General features: G+C 39.8%; 1 protein-coding gene and 1 non-coding gene across 3 annotated transcripts in view; one reads left to right on the plus strand and one right to left on the minus strand.

Moving 5' to 3' along the window:
- RBM27 (RNA binding motif protein 27) overlaps positions 1 to 20,282 on the plus strand; it is an 89,164-nt gene that overhangs the window by 29,003 nt on the left and 39,879 nt on the right. For both annotated transcript variants that reach the window (XM_010378205.2, XM_030927468.1), the window contains exons 6-8: positions 185 to 445; positions 3,026 to 3,319; positions 6,334 to 6,468. In XM_010378205.2, the coding sequence (XP_010376507.1) occupies positions 185 to 445; positions 3,026 to 3,319; positions 6,334 to 6,468 (690 nt within the window). The remainder of the gene's footprint in view (positions 1 to 184; positions 446 to 3,025; positions 3,320 to 6,333; positions 6,469 to 20,282) is intronic.
- On the minus strand, positions 14,189 to 14,251 carry LOC115896671. Its single transcript, XR_004056577.1, has one exon. It is a non-coding gene; the product is annotated as a U7 small nuclear RNA (small nuclear RNA).

Below are 20,282 nucleotides of genomic sequence, written 5' to 3' on the forward strand. Positions count from 1 at the left end.
AGGCTGAGGCAGGAGAATGGCGGTAAACCTGGGAGGCGGAGCTTGCAGTGAGCTGAGATCCGGCCACTGCACTCCAGCCTGGGCGACAGAGCGAGACTCTGTCTCAAAAAAAAAAAAAAAAAAAAAAAAGAACATGAAATATCTGATCTCTTTGTTTTCTGTTTTTAATTTTGTCTCTAAACAGAGCACAGGGAAAGATCGAAGTTCAAGAGTGAAAGGAATGACTTGGAGAGTTCCTATGTACCTGTGTCTGCACCACCTCCAAACTCTTCTGAGCAGTATTCCTCTGGGGCACAGTCTATTCCCAGCACTGTTACAGTGATCGCACCTGCTCACCACTCTGAAAACACAACTGAGAGTTGGTCTAATTACTATAACAATCATAGCTCTTCCAATTCTTTTGGTCGAAACCTACCACCAAAGAGGCGATGCAGAGATTATGATGGTAAAAATCAACCCCTTTTCTCATATTGTGTCCAAAAGTACTAGCAAAGCAAACGTTGCATATATTGCATATCTTTTAGTTATAGTTCAGTTTATTTTATTTTATTTATTTATTTATTTTGAGACAGAGACTCGCTCTGTCGCCCAGGATGGAGTGCAGTGGCTCGATCTTGGCTTACTGCAACCTCCGTCTCCTGGGTTCAAGCGATTCTTCTGCCTCAGCCTTCCGAGTAGCCTCTCAAGTAGGTACAAACCCATGGGGAATGCTGTTTAATCTATATTCCTACTCACTTCACTGGCCTGTATTATTTCCAGCAAGTCACACACAGGTACGTGCCACCATGCCTGGCTAACTTTTGTGTTTTTAGTAGAGACAGGGTTTCACCATTTTTGTCAGGCTGATCTCGAACTCCTGACCTCAGGTGATCTGCCCGCCTCAGCCTCCCAATGTGCTGGGATTATAGGTGTGAGCCACTATGCCGTGCCTATAGTCCAAGTTCTGTTAAAAGGGATGAATGGGGAGGAGAATCTCTTTTGCCATATGCTTATTTACTTGTTTGATTTAATGGTTTGGCTCTCATTGAGAGAATATTTACTTTTTACCCTTTTTTAGATTTTTTGTTTGTTTTCTTGTTCTCATTGTTACTTAAAACACTGTATACCATAGTCTACCATAAAATTTCATAGATGCTAGTAATTGTAATTTTAAAAAATTTTATTTATTTATTTATTTTTGGAGACAGACTTGTTCTGTCCCCCAGGCTAGTGTGCAGTGGCACAATCTTGGCTCACTGTAGCCTCTGCCTGCCAAGTTCAAGCGATTTTCCTGCCTCAGCCTCCCAAGTAGCTGGGATTACAGGCGTGAGCCACCATGCCCGGCTGATTTTTGTATTAGATCAACCATGTTGATCAGGCTTGTCTGGAACTCCTGACCTCAGGTGATCCACCTGCCTCAGCCTCCCAAAGTGCTGAGATTACAGATGTGAGCCACCATGCCTAGCCAGGAATTATCATTTTTTTGAATAGTGTTTGGTGCTGGGAATTTGTAGAAGTTACTTACAAGTTTGATTTGCCAACTTTCCATTTGAATGAATGAATTGGTATGTGTGTATTTCTTTTAAATTTTTATTGTGGAAGTATTTATATATTCATAAAGGCTGACAAAATGATATGCTTAACCCCAGCGTATCTATTACATCATTTAAATAGGCACCAACTCATGGGGAATGTTGTTTTAATGTATACTCCCACTCACTTCTGTGGCCTGTATTATTTCAGGCAAGTCACAGACATCATAATTTTTTTCTGTAAATATAGAATGCATATGTTTTTACATTTTACTTATTTTAAAGTAGGAAATAGAGTCAAATTATAATTCAAGAATTACCTCATTCTCGCCCTAATCTCTCAGCCACAGAGTACTCCTTCCCAAGGCCAATGTAATGTTATCAATTTGTTATCAATGTAATGTTATCAAGGTAATGTTATCAATTTGTTGTTTATCTTTCTAAACATAGCCTGTGCATACGTACATAAGCAAATACATACACATATTTTCCCCACATTTTTAACATAAATACTAGTATACTACTCATACTTCTGCATAATGTTTTTTCATTTAGCAGTATTTCCTGGCATTCATCCTATGTTAAAACATAAAGAGCTTCCTCAATATTTATTTAGGCTTTTTAGTATTCTTTGTTTTCTCTTTTTTTTTTTTTGAGATGGAGTGTCGCTCTGTCACCAGGCTGGAGTGCAGTACTGTGATCTCAGCTCACTGCAACCTCCACCTCCCAGGTTCAAGCGATTCTCCTGCTTCAGCCTCCTGAGTAGCTGGGACTACAAGTGTGTACCACCACACCCAGCTAATTTTTGTATTTTTAGTAGAGATGGGGTGTCACCATGTTGGTCAGGATGGTCTCAATTTCTTGACCTGGTGATCTGCCTGCCTTGGCCTCCCAAAGTGCTGGTATTACAGGTGTGAGCCACTGCGCCCGGCCCTACTTCTTAGTATTCTTTATGTACAAATGTGTTTAACTTATTCCTTATTGATGTATGTTTGGGATGTTTCTATTATTTTTCTACTATGAACAGTGCTGCAAATGATAACCTGGTACATAATGTCCACCTGAATATTTAAAAGTTTCAACTTCCAGATACAGCAATAATGGTTGCTTTAGAATAATGTAATGAGAATAGATTGAGAGTAAATAATCTAGATCAATGCCCTTATTCTCCCCTACCCCAAGCCTTGGCTAAGTTGATATTTGCTTAAAATATCTGAGTTTTTATTATGAAAACTTAATTGCAAATGGTTTAGTATAATGGTAGTTGGTAACCTGTTCTTGACTTTTATTTGCTGTCTCAACAAGTCATAGTATCATAGTATAAAAAGTAGAGAGTACATCTGCCTCTACCTCGGGGATATGTGATGCTTAACAGAGTAACATTGAGACTTTGGATTCCTTGGAGAAAACCACTTTGTAAATGAGATTGGTGGGTTTTTCAGGGACATGTTTTATTGTTTTCTGAGCTCTAAGTAGATGATAATAAGATTCCTTTTTTATTTTTTATTCCACAGAAAGAGGATTTTGTGTACTTGGTGACCTTTGTCAGTTTGATCATGGAAATGATCCCCTAGTTGTTGATGAAGTTGCTCTGCCAAGTATGATTCCTTTCCCACCCCCTCCTCCTGGGCTTCCTCCTCCACCACCTCCTGGAATGTTAATGCCTCCAATGCCAGGTCCAGGCCCAGGCCCAGGCCCGGGTCCAGGCCCGGGTCCGGGCCCAGGTCCAGGTCCTGGCCACAGTATGAGACTTCCTGTTCCCCAAGGACATGGTCAGCCTCCACCATCCGTTGTGCTTCCCATACCAAGTAAGTATGTATTCGTTGAATTTTTCTTTCTTTAGTGTTCTATTTAGAAGAACCTCATCCCTTTTAGCTAAATTGTTTAAAGTGTTTGAGAAATAGAGTAATAATATAATTTGGAATATATTCCCATAATTAAGATGCTATTTTTTTCTTTTTTCCATCCATTATTGCATAGTGTTGTTTGTATTACCACAGTGTAAATTTTGTGTGTAGAGGCCTAACCTGTATTGACCTGCAGTCAAATCTAGTTATCATCTTAAGAAAGCCAGTATTTATTTATTTATTTTTATTTAGTTTTTCTTTAGAGACAGGGTCTCATTATGTTGGCCAGGTTGGTCTTGAACTCCTGGCCTCAAGCAATCCTCTCCCGCCTTGGCCTCCCGAAGTGCTGGGATTATAGGCATGAGCCACCACGCCTGGCCAAGAAAGCTAGTTTTTAAGATGTCAGAGAAAAAACATGGTAGCAATTTTATGAAATTTTCCGGTCTCTAAAGAAAATCCCTTCAAGAATATTGAAATAATATTAAAAAAAATTTTTTTATTAAGGACATTTTTAGAAGTAGAATAGTATGTGTGCTGCATGTACCATCATCCGGCCTCAATGATGATCAGTATTCTGCTGTTTTGTCTCATTTATTTTCACTTCTCTCCCATACACTTTTTTTGGGTTGGTTTGTTTTTTGCTGGAGTAAGTTCTAAATGTCATGTCACTTCACCAGTATGTACTTCAATATGGATCTCCTTTCTGATAAGGACTTTTTGTTTTTGTTACTAAAAATCAATATGACATTATCACATCCACCAAAATTAGGAGTAAGAAATGTTTTAAAATGGTCATTTAAAAAGCATTATTAACAGTTGCCAACATAGTAGAAATAGAAGTAAGACTAAATTTTTAAAAAGTAATTGAAAAAATTATGGAATGAATTGTTTTCATGTATGCAAAGATATAAAACGTTATCTACTTGAAGACATTTAACATTAAAAGATGGCAAATTAGGCTGGGCATGGTGGCTTATGTCTGTAATCCCAGCACTTTGGGAGGCTGAGGTGGGTGGATCACTTGAACTCCGGAGTTCGAGGCCAGCCTTGGCAACATGGCAAAAACCCTGCCTTTACAAAAAACACGAAAATTAGCCAGGCATGTCGGGGGGTGCATGTAGTCTCTGCTGCTTGGGAGGCTGGGGTGGAAGGATTGTTTGAGCCCAGGAAGTCAAGGATGCAGTGAGCTGTGATGGCCTCACTGCACTGCAGCCTGTATGACAGAGCAAGACCTTGTCCCAAAAAATAAACGAATATGTTTTATTATTAAAGTTGGTAAATGTTTGGAGGGATTTAATGCATATGTTTGGCCTATAGAAACATTTTTTTTTTTTAACGTAGCATTTGTGATTTTTTTTTCTTTTCTTTTCTTTTTTTTTTTTTTGAGACAAGATCTCACTCTGTGCCCTAGGCTGGAGTGCAGTGGGGAGATCTTGGCTCACGGCTCACTGCAACCTCTGCCTCCTAGGCTTAAAGGGATCCTTCCACCTTAGCCTCCTGTAGGACTACAGGCGTGTGCCACCATGCCTGGCTAAATTTTTTTGGACGTTTTTGTAGAGTCAGCGTTCACCATGTTCCCCAGGCTGGTCTTGAACTCCTGGTCTCAAGCAGTTTGCTCTTCTCAGCTTCCCAAAGTTCTGTGATTACAGGCGTGAGCCACCGTGCCCAGCCCATATGTGAATATTTAATATAATCACATAAACAGTATAATTGTGAAGCTCAAGCTGAGATTTTATTTCCCAGATAAAGCAACATCGTTTTATATATGGAAATTCTAAAATAAAGAACATTATCTCAATGTGGGAACATATCTATTTAAAAGTTAAATTCAAAAATACCATTTCTCCCAACATTTTGCTGTGAAAAGTTTGAAACAAATAGAAAAGTTGAAGGAATTGTACTTGTGTACTTACCGTCTAGGTTCTACAATTAGCATTTACTGTATTTATGTTAGCACATACCTTTCTGTTTCTCATTTTTACTGTTCATGCTTTTCACAGTATGTTGCAGACATCAGTACACTTAATAAGCATGCTTATCATTAACTTGAATTCTGTAGAACTTTACCATCACCCTAGAAAGTTTCCTGAAGCCTCTTCTCAGCCATTCTCCACCTTCACCCGTAGAGGCAACCTGTCCTGCCTTTTTTCACCTTAGATTTGTCTGTTCTAGAACAAGTAATGTTCTTTTAATTAATTATACAACTTGCGGTGCTTAAGCTTGCATATATCAAATTCCTTAATTCTGTTCACAGCCAAATTAGGTATTTTAAATGAGTATCCAAGTTAGTACTAGTATGGTATGTTTTTCTTTATTTTAAGACGAAGTCTTTCTCTGTTGCCCTGGTTGGTGTGCAGTGGCGTGATTTCGACTCACTGCAGCCTCCACCTCCCACGTTCAAGTGATTCTCCTGCCTCAGCTTCCCAAGTAGCTGGGATTACAGGCATGTGCCACCACACCCAGCCTATTTTTGTACTTTTAGTAGAGATGGGGTTTCATCATGTTGGTCAAGCTGGTCTCGAACTTTTGACCTCAAGTGATCTGCCTGCCTGGGCCTACCAAAGTGCTGGAATTACAGGCATGAGCCACCATGCCTGGCCTACGATGGTATTTTTTTTTTTTTTTTTTTTTGAGACAGAGTTTTGCTCTTGTTGCCCAGACTGGAGTGCAATGGTGCGAGCTCGGCTCACTGCAACCTCCGCCTCCCAGATTCAAGTGATTCTCCTGCCTCAGCCTCCTGAGCAGCTGGAAATTGCAGGCATGTGCCACCACGCCCTGCTAATTTTTTGTATTGTTAGTAGAGACGGGGTTTCTCCATGTTGGTTAGGCTGGTGTTGAACTCCTGACCTTAGGTGATCCGCTTGCCTTGGCCTCCCAAAGTTCTGGATTACAGGTGTAAGCCACTGCTCCTGGCCTAGTACTTGTATTAGGAAATATTAATGCTGTACTTTTCACTTTTTGTTATCTGTATGTAGGACCACCCATAACACAATCAAGCTTGATAAACAGCCGTGACCAGCCTGGGACAAGTGCAGTGCCCAATCTTGCATCAGTGGGAACAAGACTACCTCCTCCTTTGCCCCAGAACCTCCTTTACACAGTTTCAGAACGTAAGTACATGTTGTTTGACTTAAAATTGACAGGGTATAGAAAAGCCAAGTTGTCTCATATCAGTATTATCCTTTAAAAAATTGTAAATAGTTTCTGTTCTTATCGATTCTAAAAATTATATTTGTATTCACAATACAGTTTATCATGTGTTTATGCTGTACAGCCATATTTTAATTTTGTGTGATATGGGAGAGAAAGGCAAGGCTTTCTGTTTTGGAGAATTTTACTCTGCCATGGAGTAGTAACATTTATTCTCTCCTTTTTGTTTTTTTGAGATGGAGTCTCTCTCTGTCACCCAGGCTGGAGTGCAGTGGCGTAGTCTCTGCTCACTGAAACCTCTGCTTTCCAGGTTCAACTGATTCTCTTGCCTCAGCCTCCCAAGTAGCTGGGACAACAGGCACGTGCCACCGTGCCCAGCTAATTTTTGTATTTTTAGTAGAGACGGGGTTTCACCATGTTGGCCAGGCTGGTCTCGAACTCCTGACCTCAGGTGATCTACCTGCCTTGGCCTCCCAAAGTGCTGGGATTACAGGTGTGAATCACCTGTGCCCAGCCTAACGTCAAGTCCTTCTAAAGGAAATTTATTTTGATACTTTTTAAAAAAATTGTTTATCCTATTGATTTTCTAAAATGTAAGATGTATCTCCTAAGAAGTATACAAAAGAGTGGGTTAAATATGCCTAATAATTAACTTGCATACTGAAATGAAGATAGAGAGCATCATTTAAATTGTAATATTCTGTATTTAGGCTGTTTGTGACATTCACATTTGATTGTAATTATACATTTTTCTTGGCCCTGGCACAGTGGCTCATTCCTGTAATCCTAGCACTTTGGGAGGCCGAGGTGGGCAGATCACCTGGGGCTGGGGTTCGAGACCAGTCTTACCAACATGGAGAAACCCCATCTCTACTAAAGATGCAAAATTAGCTGGGCGTGATGGAGCATGCCTGTAGTCCCAGCAACTCAGGAGGCTGAGGCAGGAGAATCGCTTGTACCTGGACGTAGGTTGCAGTGAGCTGAGATCGCACCACTGCACTCCAGCCTGGGTGACAGAGCAAAACTCTGTCTCAGGAAAAAAACAAAACAAACAAACAAAAAAACATTTTTCTTGAATCCTAATTCTCTTTTATTTCTTAGGTGTTTTATTGTTTACTAAAGCTTTAAAAAATTACTTTCTTCAAAAACATTTTTTAAAAAGGTAGTTGGTTGTTAAAAATGTCAAATTAGAAGTTTTTTTTTTTTACAAGGCCAGGTAACTTTATGGATATGTTCATCTTTTATGTAACTATGTTTATCATAAGGTTTGTTTTGCATCCTAAACATTTCTGTGTGTGTTTCATGTCTTGGAGAGGCAATTCAACAAACTTGTTAAGCCCAGTTTCAAATCCTGGTTTTATCATTTACTATGTTTGTGACCTTGAGTAAGTTGCTTAGCCTCTCTGTTGCTCAGTTTCCTCTTCTTTAAAATGAGAATAATATTACCTCATTAAGGTTGTTTTGAGGAATAAATTAATACATCTAAAGCATCTAAAAAAGTGCCTAGCCACTAGTAAGCTATAAGGATTCATTAGTATATTATTGTAGTTATTATTGTTTCCTGAAATTTCAAACTCTGAAATCGAACATATTAACTTCTTAAATCTGTACCTTCGACCATCCCTGTTTTTGTCAATGGAATAACACCCACCTAATGTCTAGAATTGAAACCTTCACAAGTCTGTCTTATTGCTTTGCTTTTTTACATCTAGTTAATCAAAGTATCTTTTGTCTTTGAAGTATCCGTTTCTGTTTCTTCTTTGGCCTGTGCCCTCATCCACTCTAGATCACCTCACATTTGGATTGTTACTGCAGCCTACTTCACACCATTATGTTTTATGTTTAACTTCCCTAAGTCATACCACATAATGCTACTGAGCTAGTTTTCCTGAGAAACCCAACCATGAAAGTTCCTTATGAGAACTTTTTGGTGTCTACCATTTCTTTCTGAGCCATCAGTAAACCCCTCTCTAGGGCTTCTAACTCCCTTTTTTTTTGTCTTTTTCTTTTTTTTGAGACAAAGTCTTGCTCTGTCCCTCAGGCTGGAGTGCAGTGATGCAGTCTCAACTCCCTGCAACCTTTGCCTCCCGGGTTCAAGCAATTCTTGTGCCTCAGCCTCCCAAGTAGCTGAGATTACAGGAATGTATCGCTATACCCAGCTAATCTTTTTGTATTTTTAGTAGAGACAGGGTTTTGTCATGTTAGCTAGGTGTCAAACTCCTGGCCTCAAGTGATCTGGCCGCCTTGGCCTTGCAAAGTGCTGGGATTACAAGTGTGAGCTGCCACTCCTGGACTTTTTTTTTTTTTTTTTTGAGTCAGGGTCTCACTCGGTTCCCCAGGCTGAAGTGCAGTGGTACCATCTTGGCTCACTGCAACCTCAACCTTCCAGGCTAAGTGATCCTCCTACCTCAGCCACCTGAATAGCTGGGGCCACAGGCATGTGCCACCACACCCGGCTAATTTTAAAAATTTTTTTATAGAAATGGAGTCTCACTATGTTGCTCAGGCTGGTCTCAAATTTCTGGGCTCAAGTTTCTCCCACCTGAACGTCCCAAAGGGTTGGGATTACAGGCATGAGCCACCGTTACTGGCCTTTAACTCTTTCAATAATCTACCTCTTCCTTCTTGGCAATCTTTGTCCACTGTTCTTCAACATGCACCTTCTCTGGTCATGCCAATTATACCCTTTCTGTGCCCATGTCCTGACTCAACTCCCCCCGCCCCCATCTTCTTTCCTACCAATATACTCTGTCTTCACCTCTTTCTAGGCCCAAATTCTAAGTATACTTGGAAGACATTATTGCTCTCTTCTTTCTATCTATATCTATCTATCTAGACAGAGTCTCACTTTGTTACCCAGGCTGGAGTGCAGTGGTGAGATCTCAGCTCATTGCAACCTCTGCCTCACAGGTTCAAGTGATGCTTGTGCCTCAGCCTCCAGTTAGCTGGGATTACAGGTGCCCACCACCACACCTGGCTAATTTTTGTATTTTTAGTAGAGATGGGGTTTCACCATGTTGGCAAGGCTGGTCTCGAACTCCTGACCTCAGGTGATCCGCCCGCCTTGGCCTCTCAGAGTGCTGGGATTACAGGCATGAACCTCTGTGCCTGGCCTATTGCTCTGTTTTAAACTCTTACAATACCAAAAAGCGTTTATTACATAATGACATATATGTAGGCCTGCTGTTTGATTTTTTTTTTTAAATATATGTAAATCTTACATTCAACTGAGCTTCTACAGAACAGAAATCACATTTGATACTTAAGTAATTGTTTTTCCTGTTTCATACTTAGTATCTCTCTCTATTCTGATGGCTATAGTATCTTTTCATAGAACATGTTTATTACTTATTTTTTAATTATGGGAAATCTCAAATATATATAAAAGTAAAGAGGATGGTATATTGAACTGCGGTGTACCCAGTATAATGAAGTTCTTTGTACTTACCCTTAGTTTCAGCCGTTATCAATTTATAGCGAAGCCTCTTTTATCTATTTCCCCCTGAATCAGCTCTTAATATTGTTTGCCTTTTGGACTTGTAAATATGAAAAAGTGGACTATTTATTCCAGAGTGTGTAGCAGATGGCATATTTTTATGCTGTTAAATTTGGTACTATGACTCATGATAAAAATTCCATCTTGTTTTTAATTTTAAAAAAATCTGGCAATTACCATTTATTTTTATATTGTTAAATTTAACATTGTGACTCACTCTATAAATATTCCATTTGGTTTTAATTTTTAAAAATCTGGCAGTTGCCATTTATTTCAGTGACTTAGCTTAATAAATAAATTAATTTGGCAAATATTTATTGAATGTCTACTATGTGTCAGGCATCGTGCCAGACACTAGGGAGCCAAGGTGAATAAGATTAATTAGATCTCATGTCTTTTGAAATCCATTTTTCTGTTTTATTTAAAAGTAAGACTATTTTGTGATATATGAGTAAAGGCCTTTGAGAACTGTATTTCCAAATTATTATTTTTTTTGAGACAGTCTTGCTCTGTTGCCCAGGCTGGAGTGCAGTGGCGCAACCTTCACCCCCCAGGTGAAGGTTGTGCCCCAGCCTCCTGAGTAGTTGGGACTACAGTCGTGGGCCCCAACGCCCAGCTAATTTTTGTATTTTTAGTACAAATAGGGTTTCGCCATGTTGGCCAGGCAAGTCTCAAACTCTTGGCCTCAAGTTATCCGCCTGCCTCAGCTTCCCAAAGTGCTGGGATTATAAGTGTGAGCCACCACGCCCAGCTTGTAAACTCGTTTAAGACTGGTAACATTTCTAAGAAAATTCTTGGGACCAGTACAGTTAGCAGTTTCTTATTTTGCCAGGTTAAGGTCTGTATATGAAAATATCTTACTTTAATTTTAAAAATACATTTTTAAACTGAAGAAAGGACATAATCTCAGAATAAAGGACAATCTTTTTAAAAATTTATTTAAAAGTTTTGAAATTTTTAGTAGATACAGGTTCTTGCTTTGTTGCCCAGGCTGGTCTCAAACTGTGGGCTCAAGTGATACTCCCGCCTCAGCCTCCCAAAGTGCTGGGATTACAGGTATGAGCCATCACACCCGACCTCAAGGACAATCTTTTAATTAAAAAAAAAAAAACTTTTGTGTGTAGAGGCAGGGTTTTGCTGTCTTGCCCAGGCTGGGTGTCCAAGCAGTTCTCCTGCTTTGGCCTCCCAAAGTGGGTAGGATTATAGGCATGAGCCACTATGCCTGACTCAATCCTTTAATATTTGATTTTATGAAATAACACTACATTTTCCCCCCCGTTTTTGTCTTAGACCAATAAAAGGTGATAATTTCCCATTAGCATTTGTGAATTACTGCTTTAGAGGATTGTCTTCTATGCTGCATCAGTGTTGATAAACAGATTTGATTGGTTGGCAACTGAATATTTTGAAAGTTATAAAATATTCTTATTGAACAGAAGTCTGCTATGCAGAGAAATGTGTGGTTTTCTTTCTTGTCAAATCTGGTTCTAAAATTTATGGAGAAATTTTGAAAACTAGTAGAGTTCCTGATAATCTAAACATTAAAAAGGGGGAGATGTGTAGTATAGTTTGTCAGGCATAAGTTCATTTATTTATTTGTTTTTAGACAGAGTCTTGCTCTGTTGCCCACGCTGGAGTGCAGTGGTGCGATCTCAACTCACTGCAGCCTCCGCCTCCTGGTTTCAGGCAATTCTTTTGCTTCAGCCTCCCCAGTAGCTGGGATTACAGGCACACACCACCAAGCCCGGCTAATTTTTTTTTTATTTTTAGTAGAGACAGGGTTTCACCATGTTGGCTAGGCTGGTCCGAAACTCCCGACCTCAGGTGATCCTCCTGACTCAGCCTGCCAAAGTGCTGGGATTACAGGTGTGAGCCACCACTCTTGGCCTCAGTTTTTAATATCCTTCTGTTAACTTTATATTTCTAATAAGTTTTTAATATTTTTCTATTCAGTTGATTTTAAGATAGTTTTTGAGCTGGTGGCTCATGCCTGTAATCCCATCTCTTTGAGAGGCTAAGGCAGGCAGATCACCTGAGGTCAGGAGTTTGAGACCAGCGTGGTCAACATGGTGAAATCACATCTCTACTAAAAATACAAAAATTAGCTGGTTGTGGTGGCAGGCGCCTGTAATTCCAGCTACTGGGGAGGCTGAGGCCAGGGAATCACTTGAACCTGGGAGGCAGTGGTTGCACTGAGCTGAGATTGTGCCATTGCACTCTAGCCTAGGCAACAAGAGCGAAACGCTGTCTCAAAAAAATAAATAAAATAGTTTTAAAAATATTTTTGTGTTTAAGACAGACAATTGAATCCTTCACATTGTTCAAGTTTATTTTTCCAAATACAGGTCAAGCATTCCCTGTCTGAAATGCTCCAAAATTAGAAACTTTTTGAGTGCCAGTATGATGTTGAAAGGAATTACTCATTCAAGCATTTTGGATTTTGGATTTTAAGATTTGTGATGTTCAGCCAGTAACTATAATTCAGAGATTCAAAAATCTGAAAAAGTCTGAAATCTGAAACAGTTCTGGTCTCAAACCTTTTGGATATGGGATACTCAACTCATACTATAATTGGTAATTTCAAAAAGATTAGAAGTTTGGTTCAAATAAAGTAAAAAGCTATATGTATGTTTTCAGTGTGTAATGAGAACTTGAGCTATCTTAAAAGTTTAACAAGTTGGGAAAAAGTTTGTTAAGTTATGGATATTTTATTGTCATTAAAATTAATATTAAAATTCACAGCCAGAAAATACAGGTGAAAATGCATATCAAATGGTGTTTAGTTGTACCAATTATGTCAATAAGGACCCAAAGTAAACACAGAAAAACGAAATCTGGATTTTTGAAGGTAGGAGTTGGAGTCTGCTCAATGTTAGGTACTAGGAATATACAGATAAATAAGAAATGGTCATCCAAGGATCTAAAAATCTAATAGTGGGAAAGAAATAGGTTAAAAAAAATCCACAAAATGAAAATTCATTACACTATATTTTGCTATTACAGCTAAAAAAAAAACCCCAGGTAACAAAGGAACTAATTCTGTGAGAAAAAAAGCATTCATTTAGGCTGCGGTTGTCTCTTGTTTTGGAGAAAGAAAAGTTGGATGTTAAAGTAAGAAATAGAATTACCTGATTGTAAAACTGAATAGGGTATACACAGTTCCTGGTAAAGGTAATATTGACTGGATGCAGTGGTTTACCCCTGTAATCCCAGCACATTCAAAGGCCAAGGTTGGGAGGATTACTTGAGCCCAGGAGTTCAAGGCTGCAGATAGTGCCATTATACTCTAGTCCGGACAGCAGAGAGAAGTAAGACCCTGTCTTTAAAAAAAAAAAAAAAAAAAAAAAAAATTGGTTATAATTTAGAAAAGACTTTGAAATTTTGTTACTTTTCTTGAGTTAAAATGTCATAGACCCTGTGAAAATAACTTAAATAACTAACTGTATTTGGAATTTTGTGTAAAGACAGCAGTCAACTGTTAAAATCAACTATTTCCTCTGAAATACTTAAAATTTTCCCATGCCCCCGCCCTCTTTATTTCTTTTTGAGACAGAGTCTTGTTGTGCTGCCCAGCTGGAGTGTGGTGGCATCATGGCTCACTGTAGCCTCAACCTTTCAGACTCTGGAAATCCTCCTACCTCAGCCTCCTGAGTAGTTGGGACCACAGGCATGCGCCACCATGCCCAGCTAATTTTTAAAATTATTTATAAAGATGAGGTCTCTCTGTGTTGTCGCGGCTGGTCTTGACCTCCTGGGCTTGAGCTGTCCCCCCATCTTAGTCCCCCAAAGTGCTGGGATTACAGGCATGAGCCACCATGCCCAGCTTACCTGAATTTTAAAAACATGATTTATTTACTTTTTTTTTTATAAACAGGGTCTTGCTCTGTTGCCCAGGGTGGAGTGTAGTGGCGTGATTCTAGCTCACTGCACCCTTGAACCCCTGGGCTTAAGTGGTCACCCCACCACAGCCTCCCAAATAGCTAGAACGTACAGGCATGTACCACACCATGCCCAGCTAATGTTGAATTTTTTTGTAGAGAGTCTTGCTGTGTTGCCTAGGATGGTCTCAAACTCCTGGCCTGGAGCAGTCCTCTCACCTTGGCCTACCAGAGTGCTGGGATTACAGACCTGAGGCATTGCATTTGGACCCCTAATTTTTTTTTTTTTTTTTTTTTTTTTTGCGTGGGGGTTTCTTAGTGGGAGACCAGAGAACTTGCTAGACAAAATCTTAAAGAGCTGTACTACTGCAGCCTCCAAGTTTTAACTCACCAACTCAGTATATACTTTGGCTTTTACAAGACTATTATTAAAGTAAAATATACTCTATTTTCTACCTTGCTTTTGATCTGTTCTGCTTCTTGAAGCATAGTAAAAATATTTTTTAACTGCTAAGTTTGTTCATTGTACTGGATGTGTGAAAAAGTAAGAGTAGTAGGTAACATCCTGGATTCTAGAGACCAATTCTTAGGTTGAAGATAACGGTCCAGTGTTAATATAAATTCACATAAATCTTTATCTTTCAGAAAATACTTTCCTACTAACTGTATAAAATTGTTAAAACACTATAAATCTAAATTTGAGTTTTGCTCATTTAATTCTGTGGCATACACAATATTTCTATGTAGAATAATGGATTTGATGGCTAGAAAAGTAAGTCAGTGTCTAATAGAGTCCTTGTATATTGTCTACAGCAGGGGTCCCCAACCCCCAGGTCACGGTGGCATTAAATTATCATAGGAGAACCAACCGTATTGTAAATTGCACATGCGAAAGATCTAAGTTGCGCACTCTTTATGAGAATCTAATGGCTGATCGTCTGAAGTGGAGCAGTTTCAAACTAAAGTCATCACCTCCACCCACTCCCGTCAATCGTGGAAAAATTGTCTTCCATGGAACCGGTCCCTAGTGTCAGAAAGCTTGGGGACTGCTGGTCTAGAGGCTTTCTCCCCCTTGTGTTTGGTCTGATTCATGTTGTATTAGTTGTGATGTTGTCTGTTTCAACATACAGATATTCATCCAAAGAAATACTTAATTGCCATTAGGGTACTTTAAGCTTTCATTTTTTCTTTAAGTGACTGTTTGATTTATATTATGCATCAGGCACTGTTTAGGCCTTGGAACTTCCCAAGTGTACCAGGAACCTTGTATTCTAATTGAGAAGACACATAAATATGGCCAGTATTGGGAAGATGTAGCGTTTTATTTTTTCTGGAGTTGAGTTTTTAGCTTAAAACTTACGATTTTTTCCTGTGAATACTCTTAAAGACAAAATCAGGAAAATTATACAGAGTGGGTAAAATTTTAGGTTGAATAAAGACTGTCTTTATTCTGACTAGAGTTAATATTAAGAAGTTGAAAATATTGATATTAGGCATGTTACCTATATTAACAATTTAAGATGGGAACATGAACTTGGGATGTTTGCAGTTTGGAAACTCTCTACCCTGACCAAAACTAAACTGAATGAATATAAATTCTGACAGACTGATCTTCACCACTACTGTAACCTATTTGATATTGAACATTTTTTTATTATGTAGCTGGGCGTGTGGGCATGTAACTGTAGTCCCAGCCCCTTGGGAGACTGAGGCAGGGGAAGATCCCTTGAGGCCAGGAGTTCCAGCTGCAGTGAGCTGTGATCACACCTGCGAATAGCCACTGTACTTTAGCCTGGATAACATAGTAAAACCTCATCTCAAATTTAAAAGAGAAAACATATTATTATGGAAAATTTCAAATACAACATACATGAAAGTAGACTGTATAATGTAGTGAATCTCCATGTACTTATTTCTGGCTTCAACAGTTAATCAATGTGGTTAATCTTGCTTCATCCATAATCTATTCTTGACAATTATTTTAGTGCTGTGGGTTTTTTTTTTTTTTTTTTTTTTTTTGACAAAGTCTTGCTGTGTCACCCAGCCTTGAGTACCGTGGCATAATCGTGGCTCTCTGCAGTCTTGACCTCCTGAGCTCAAGCAGTCCTCCTGTCTCAGCCTCATGAGTAGCTGGCAGCACAGATGCATGCCACCACACCTGGCTAATTTTTAAATTTTTTGTAGAGACGAGTGCTCCCAATGTTGCCCAGGCTGGTCTCAAACTCCTGGGCTCAAGCAGTCCTCCAGCCTCAGCCTCCCAAAGTACTGGGATTACAGATGTGAGCCATCACACCCGACCTTAGTTTTTATTTTTGGTTTTTCTTTTATGGCTCCTCAAAATTTAGCTTAATGACATGATTGTTTTAGAATAAGTCCCAAACATAACAGCATTTTATCTGTAACAACTTATGTATCTTTAAAGATAAGAATTAAATATACATACACACAAAATCATACATACACACAGTACTATTATCACAGTCCCCCCAAAATTTTTAACAGTTTACTATTGCTTGTGAAATATCCAGGTAGTTTTCATATTTCCCAATTGTATCATAAATGTCCTTTTATACCTGGTTTATTTGAAGCTATATCCAAACAGGGTTATACATTACGTTTAGTTGATATCTTAAGTCTTTATAGAAATATCCCTTACTTCTTTTTTTTCCCCCCTTGGCATTTATTTGTTGACGAAACAGGTCATTTGTCCTGAAGAGTTTTCTCACATTTTAGACTTGGCAGATTCATCTTCTGGGGTCATCCAACACATTCCTCTGTCCCCTGTATTCCCTGTAAATTGGAAGTTAGAGCTAGCTATTTGATAAGATTCATTTTTTTTTCTTTTTTTGGCAAGAACATTTTATAGATAGCGTTATGTACTTCCTACATAGTACATTATAATGCTCATGATGTCTGGTTGTCTCCTTTCTGTATTACAAATATTGATTAGTGTGTAGAGGTGTTTTCATCCTGATCCATTCATTTTAAACTTCCTTGATGGTTTCAACAGCCATTTTTGATCATTGCCTGGATTTGCCGTTGTATATGAAACTCTAAATCTATAGTTTCTTTACATTTATTGCTGGCATTCCATATAGTTGACTGTAACAACCATTTGGTTAACCTGAAATGCAGTTTTTACAGAAGAGACATGATATATGTGTATTCTCTTTCATTTATCAATTTAAAGAATGAGTTGATTGCCTAGATTTTTTCAAAGGGAATTCCTGTTTTTTTTTTAAGTATCATTATGAACTCATGAATTTTTAACATTTGATATGTTTCATTCCATTATAGTCTTTTTTGATGTTCAGATTGTCTCATCTTTAATCAGTGGGAACCTCTTCATGTTGGCTTCTGATCTTTTTTTTTTTTTTTTTTGATAACTCTCTTGCGTCTGGAAGGACAAGGTATACCAAGGAAGTACCAGGCTCCTCTTACAAATTTTCTGCCCTGACCTAGAATTGGCCCTTTGTCTAAAGAAGAACTCTGTTGCTTTTAGAAGTAGTATTTGGCCGGGCGCGGTGGCTCAAGCCTGTAATCCCAGCACTTTGGGAGGCCGAGACGGGTGGATCACGAGGTCAGGAGATCGAGACCATCCTGGCTAACATGGTGAAACCCCGTCTCTACTAAAAATACAAAAAACTAGCCGGGCGAGGTGGCGGGCGCCTGTAGTCCCAGCTACTTCGGAGGCTGAGGCAGGAGAATGGCGTAAACCCAGGAGGCGGAGCTTGCAGTGAGCTGAGGTCCGGCCACTGCACTCCAGCCTGGGTGACAGAGCGAGACTCCGTCTCAAAAAAAAAAAAAAAAAAAAAAAAAAAAAAAGAAGTACTATTTAGAGACTCAGTAGGAATTGTTTAAGAAAGTCAGGCTACATTTGAATTAATTGCCATCTTTTTGAGGTATTTTTTAATTTTAATTTATTTATTATTATTTTATTTTATTTTTTTTTGAGACAGAGTCTTACTCTGCCGCCCAGGCTGGAGTGTAGTGGCGCGGTCTCGGCTCACTACATCCTCTGTCTCCTGGGTTCAAGCAATTCTCTGCCTCAGCCTCCCAAGTAGCTGAGATTACAGGCACCCACCACCATGTTTGGCTAATTTTTTTGTAGTTTTAGTAGAGGCGGGGTTTCACCATCTTGGCCAGGCTGGTCTTGAACTCCTGACCTTGTGATCCACCCACCTCGGCCTCCCAAAGTGCTGGGATTATAGGCATGAGCCACCACACCCAGCCTTGTTTTTTATTTTGAAGCAGAGTCTTTCTGTGTCACCCAGACTGGAGTGCAGTAGCGCGATCTCGGCTCACTGCAACCTCTGCCTCCTGGGTTCAAGTGATTCTTGTGCCTCAGCCTCCAGAGTAGCTGGGATTATAGACGTGCACCACCATGCCTGGCTAATTTTTGTAATTTTAGTAGAGATGGGGTTTACCATGTTGCCCAGCCTGGTCTGAAATTCCTGAGCCCAAGGGATCCACCTGCCGTGGCCTCCCGAAGTGCTGGGATTACAGGTATGAGCCATTGTGCTCGGCCTTTCTAAAGTATTTGAATTGTACGTTCTTTGTCAGTAGTTTTAAAAATAGACATTTGGCAAAGTAGCCTTTTGGTTTCCAGTTTACTTTGAGACAGCTATTATTAATTAGACATACTTAGTACATTGAGTGATGTATCATACATTTAAAGTAGTCATATAGACTAAGATTGTACTTCCTATTTTTCTATGTATTTATGTTTTTTTTTTTTTTTTTTTTTTGAGACGGAGTCTCGCTCTGTCGCCCAGGCTGGAGTGCAGTGGCGCGATCTCGGCTCACTGCAAGCTCCGCCTCCCGGGTTCCCGCCATTCTCCCGCCTCAGCCTCCGAGTAGCTGGGACTACAGGCGCCCGCCACCGCGCCCGGCTAGTTTTTTGTATTTTTTTTTTAGTAGAGATGGGGTTTCACCGTGTTAGCCAGGAGGGTCTCGATCTCCTGACCTCGTGATCCACCCGCCTCGACCTCCCAAAGTGCTGGGATTACAGGCTTGAGCCACCGCGCCCGGCCGTGTATTTTTTTTTAATTAAAATTTTTTTTTTTTAAAGACAGCATCTCACCCTGTCACCTAAGCTGGAGTACAGTGGCACAATCGTGGCTCACTGCAGCCTCAACCCTCTGGCTCAAGTGATCCTCCCACCTTAGCCTCCCAAATAGCTAGGATTACAGGCGTGAGCCCCCATGCGTGGCTAATTTTTAAAATATTTAGTGGAGACAGAGTCTCGGTATGTTACTCAGGCTGGTCTCAAACTGCTGGGCTCAAGTAATCCTCACACCTTGGCCTCCCAAATTGTTGGGATTGTAGAGGTCGGCCACTGCACCTGGCCCCGTTTTTCTCTTTAACATACTACTACATTCTGCTGATAGGTCACTCTTCACAAGTAATTCTCTGCCATTGATTGTGTGCTTACAACTATTTGTTCCCCTCGTTGAGAATATGTTAAATTGGGCCAGGCATGGTGGCTCATGCCTGTAATCCCAGAATTTTGGGAGGCCAACACGTGTGGATCACCTGAGGTCAGGAGTTTGAGACCAGCCTGGCCAACATGATGAAACCCTGTCTCTACTAAAAATACAAAAAATTAGCTGGGCGTGGTGGCGGGCGCCTGAAATCCCAGCTACTCGGGAGACTGAGGCAGGAGAATTGCTTAAACCTGGGAGGCGGAGGTTGCGGTGAGCCCAGATCATGCTACTGTACTCCAGCCTGGGTGACAGAGTGAGACTCTGTCTCAAAAAAAAAAAAAAAAGAAAAAGAAAAAAAATATGTTAAATTGCTTTGCAGTGTAATACTTAGCTGATTCTTTTTAAATGTACTTTTTTTTTTTCCCCATCAGCTTTTAAGTTCGGGGGGACATATGTAGGATGTACAGGTTTGTTACATAGGTAAATGTGTGCTATGGTGGATTACTGCACAGATCAACCTACCACCTAGGTATTAAGCCCAACATCCATTAGAAATGTAAATTTTAAAAGGGTTAATGCTAAGTGCACAGTTTTACAGATGATTTGTTACTTCCTCTTTTGCTTCTTATATAGGAAGAAAAGGGTAGTGAAGTTTATTATCTCTATATTCCCTTTAGGGACTTACTGTGAAACCAAGTGGTTCCTTTCCTGTCTTATTAAGGTGCATTTAAAATATTTAGGGATTTTACAGCTTTTAAGGACATTTCACCAGGTATAAAAAAAAATTCAAGGCCAGACGCCAGGCCCGTCTCACTTTGGGAGGCTGAGGCAGGTGGATCACAAGGTCAGGAGATCGAGACCATTCTGGCTAACATGGTGAAACCCTGTCTCTACTAAAAATACAAAACAATTAGCCAGGCATGGTGGCAGGCGCCTGTAGTCTCAGCTACTCGGGAGGCTGAGGCAGGAGAATG

This window comes from Rhinopithecus roxellana, chromosome 3 (genome assembly GCF_007565055.1).
Source record: "Rhinopithecus roxellana isolate Shanxi Qingling chromosome 3, ASM756505v1, whole genome shotgun sequence".
Lineage (NCBI taxonomy): Eukaryota > Metazoa > Chordata > Mammalia > Primates > Cercopithecidae > Rhinopithecus > Rhinopithecus roxellana.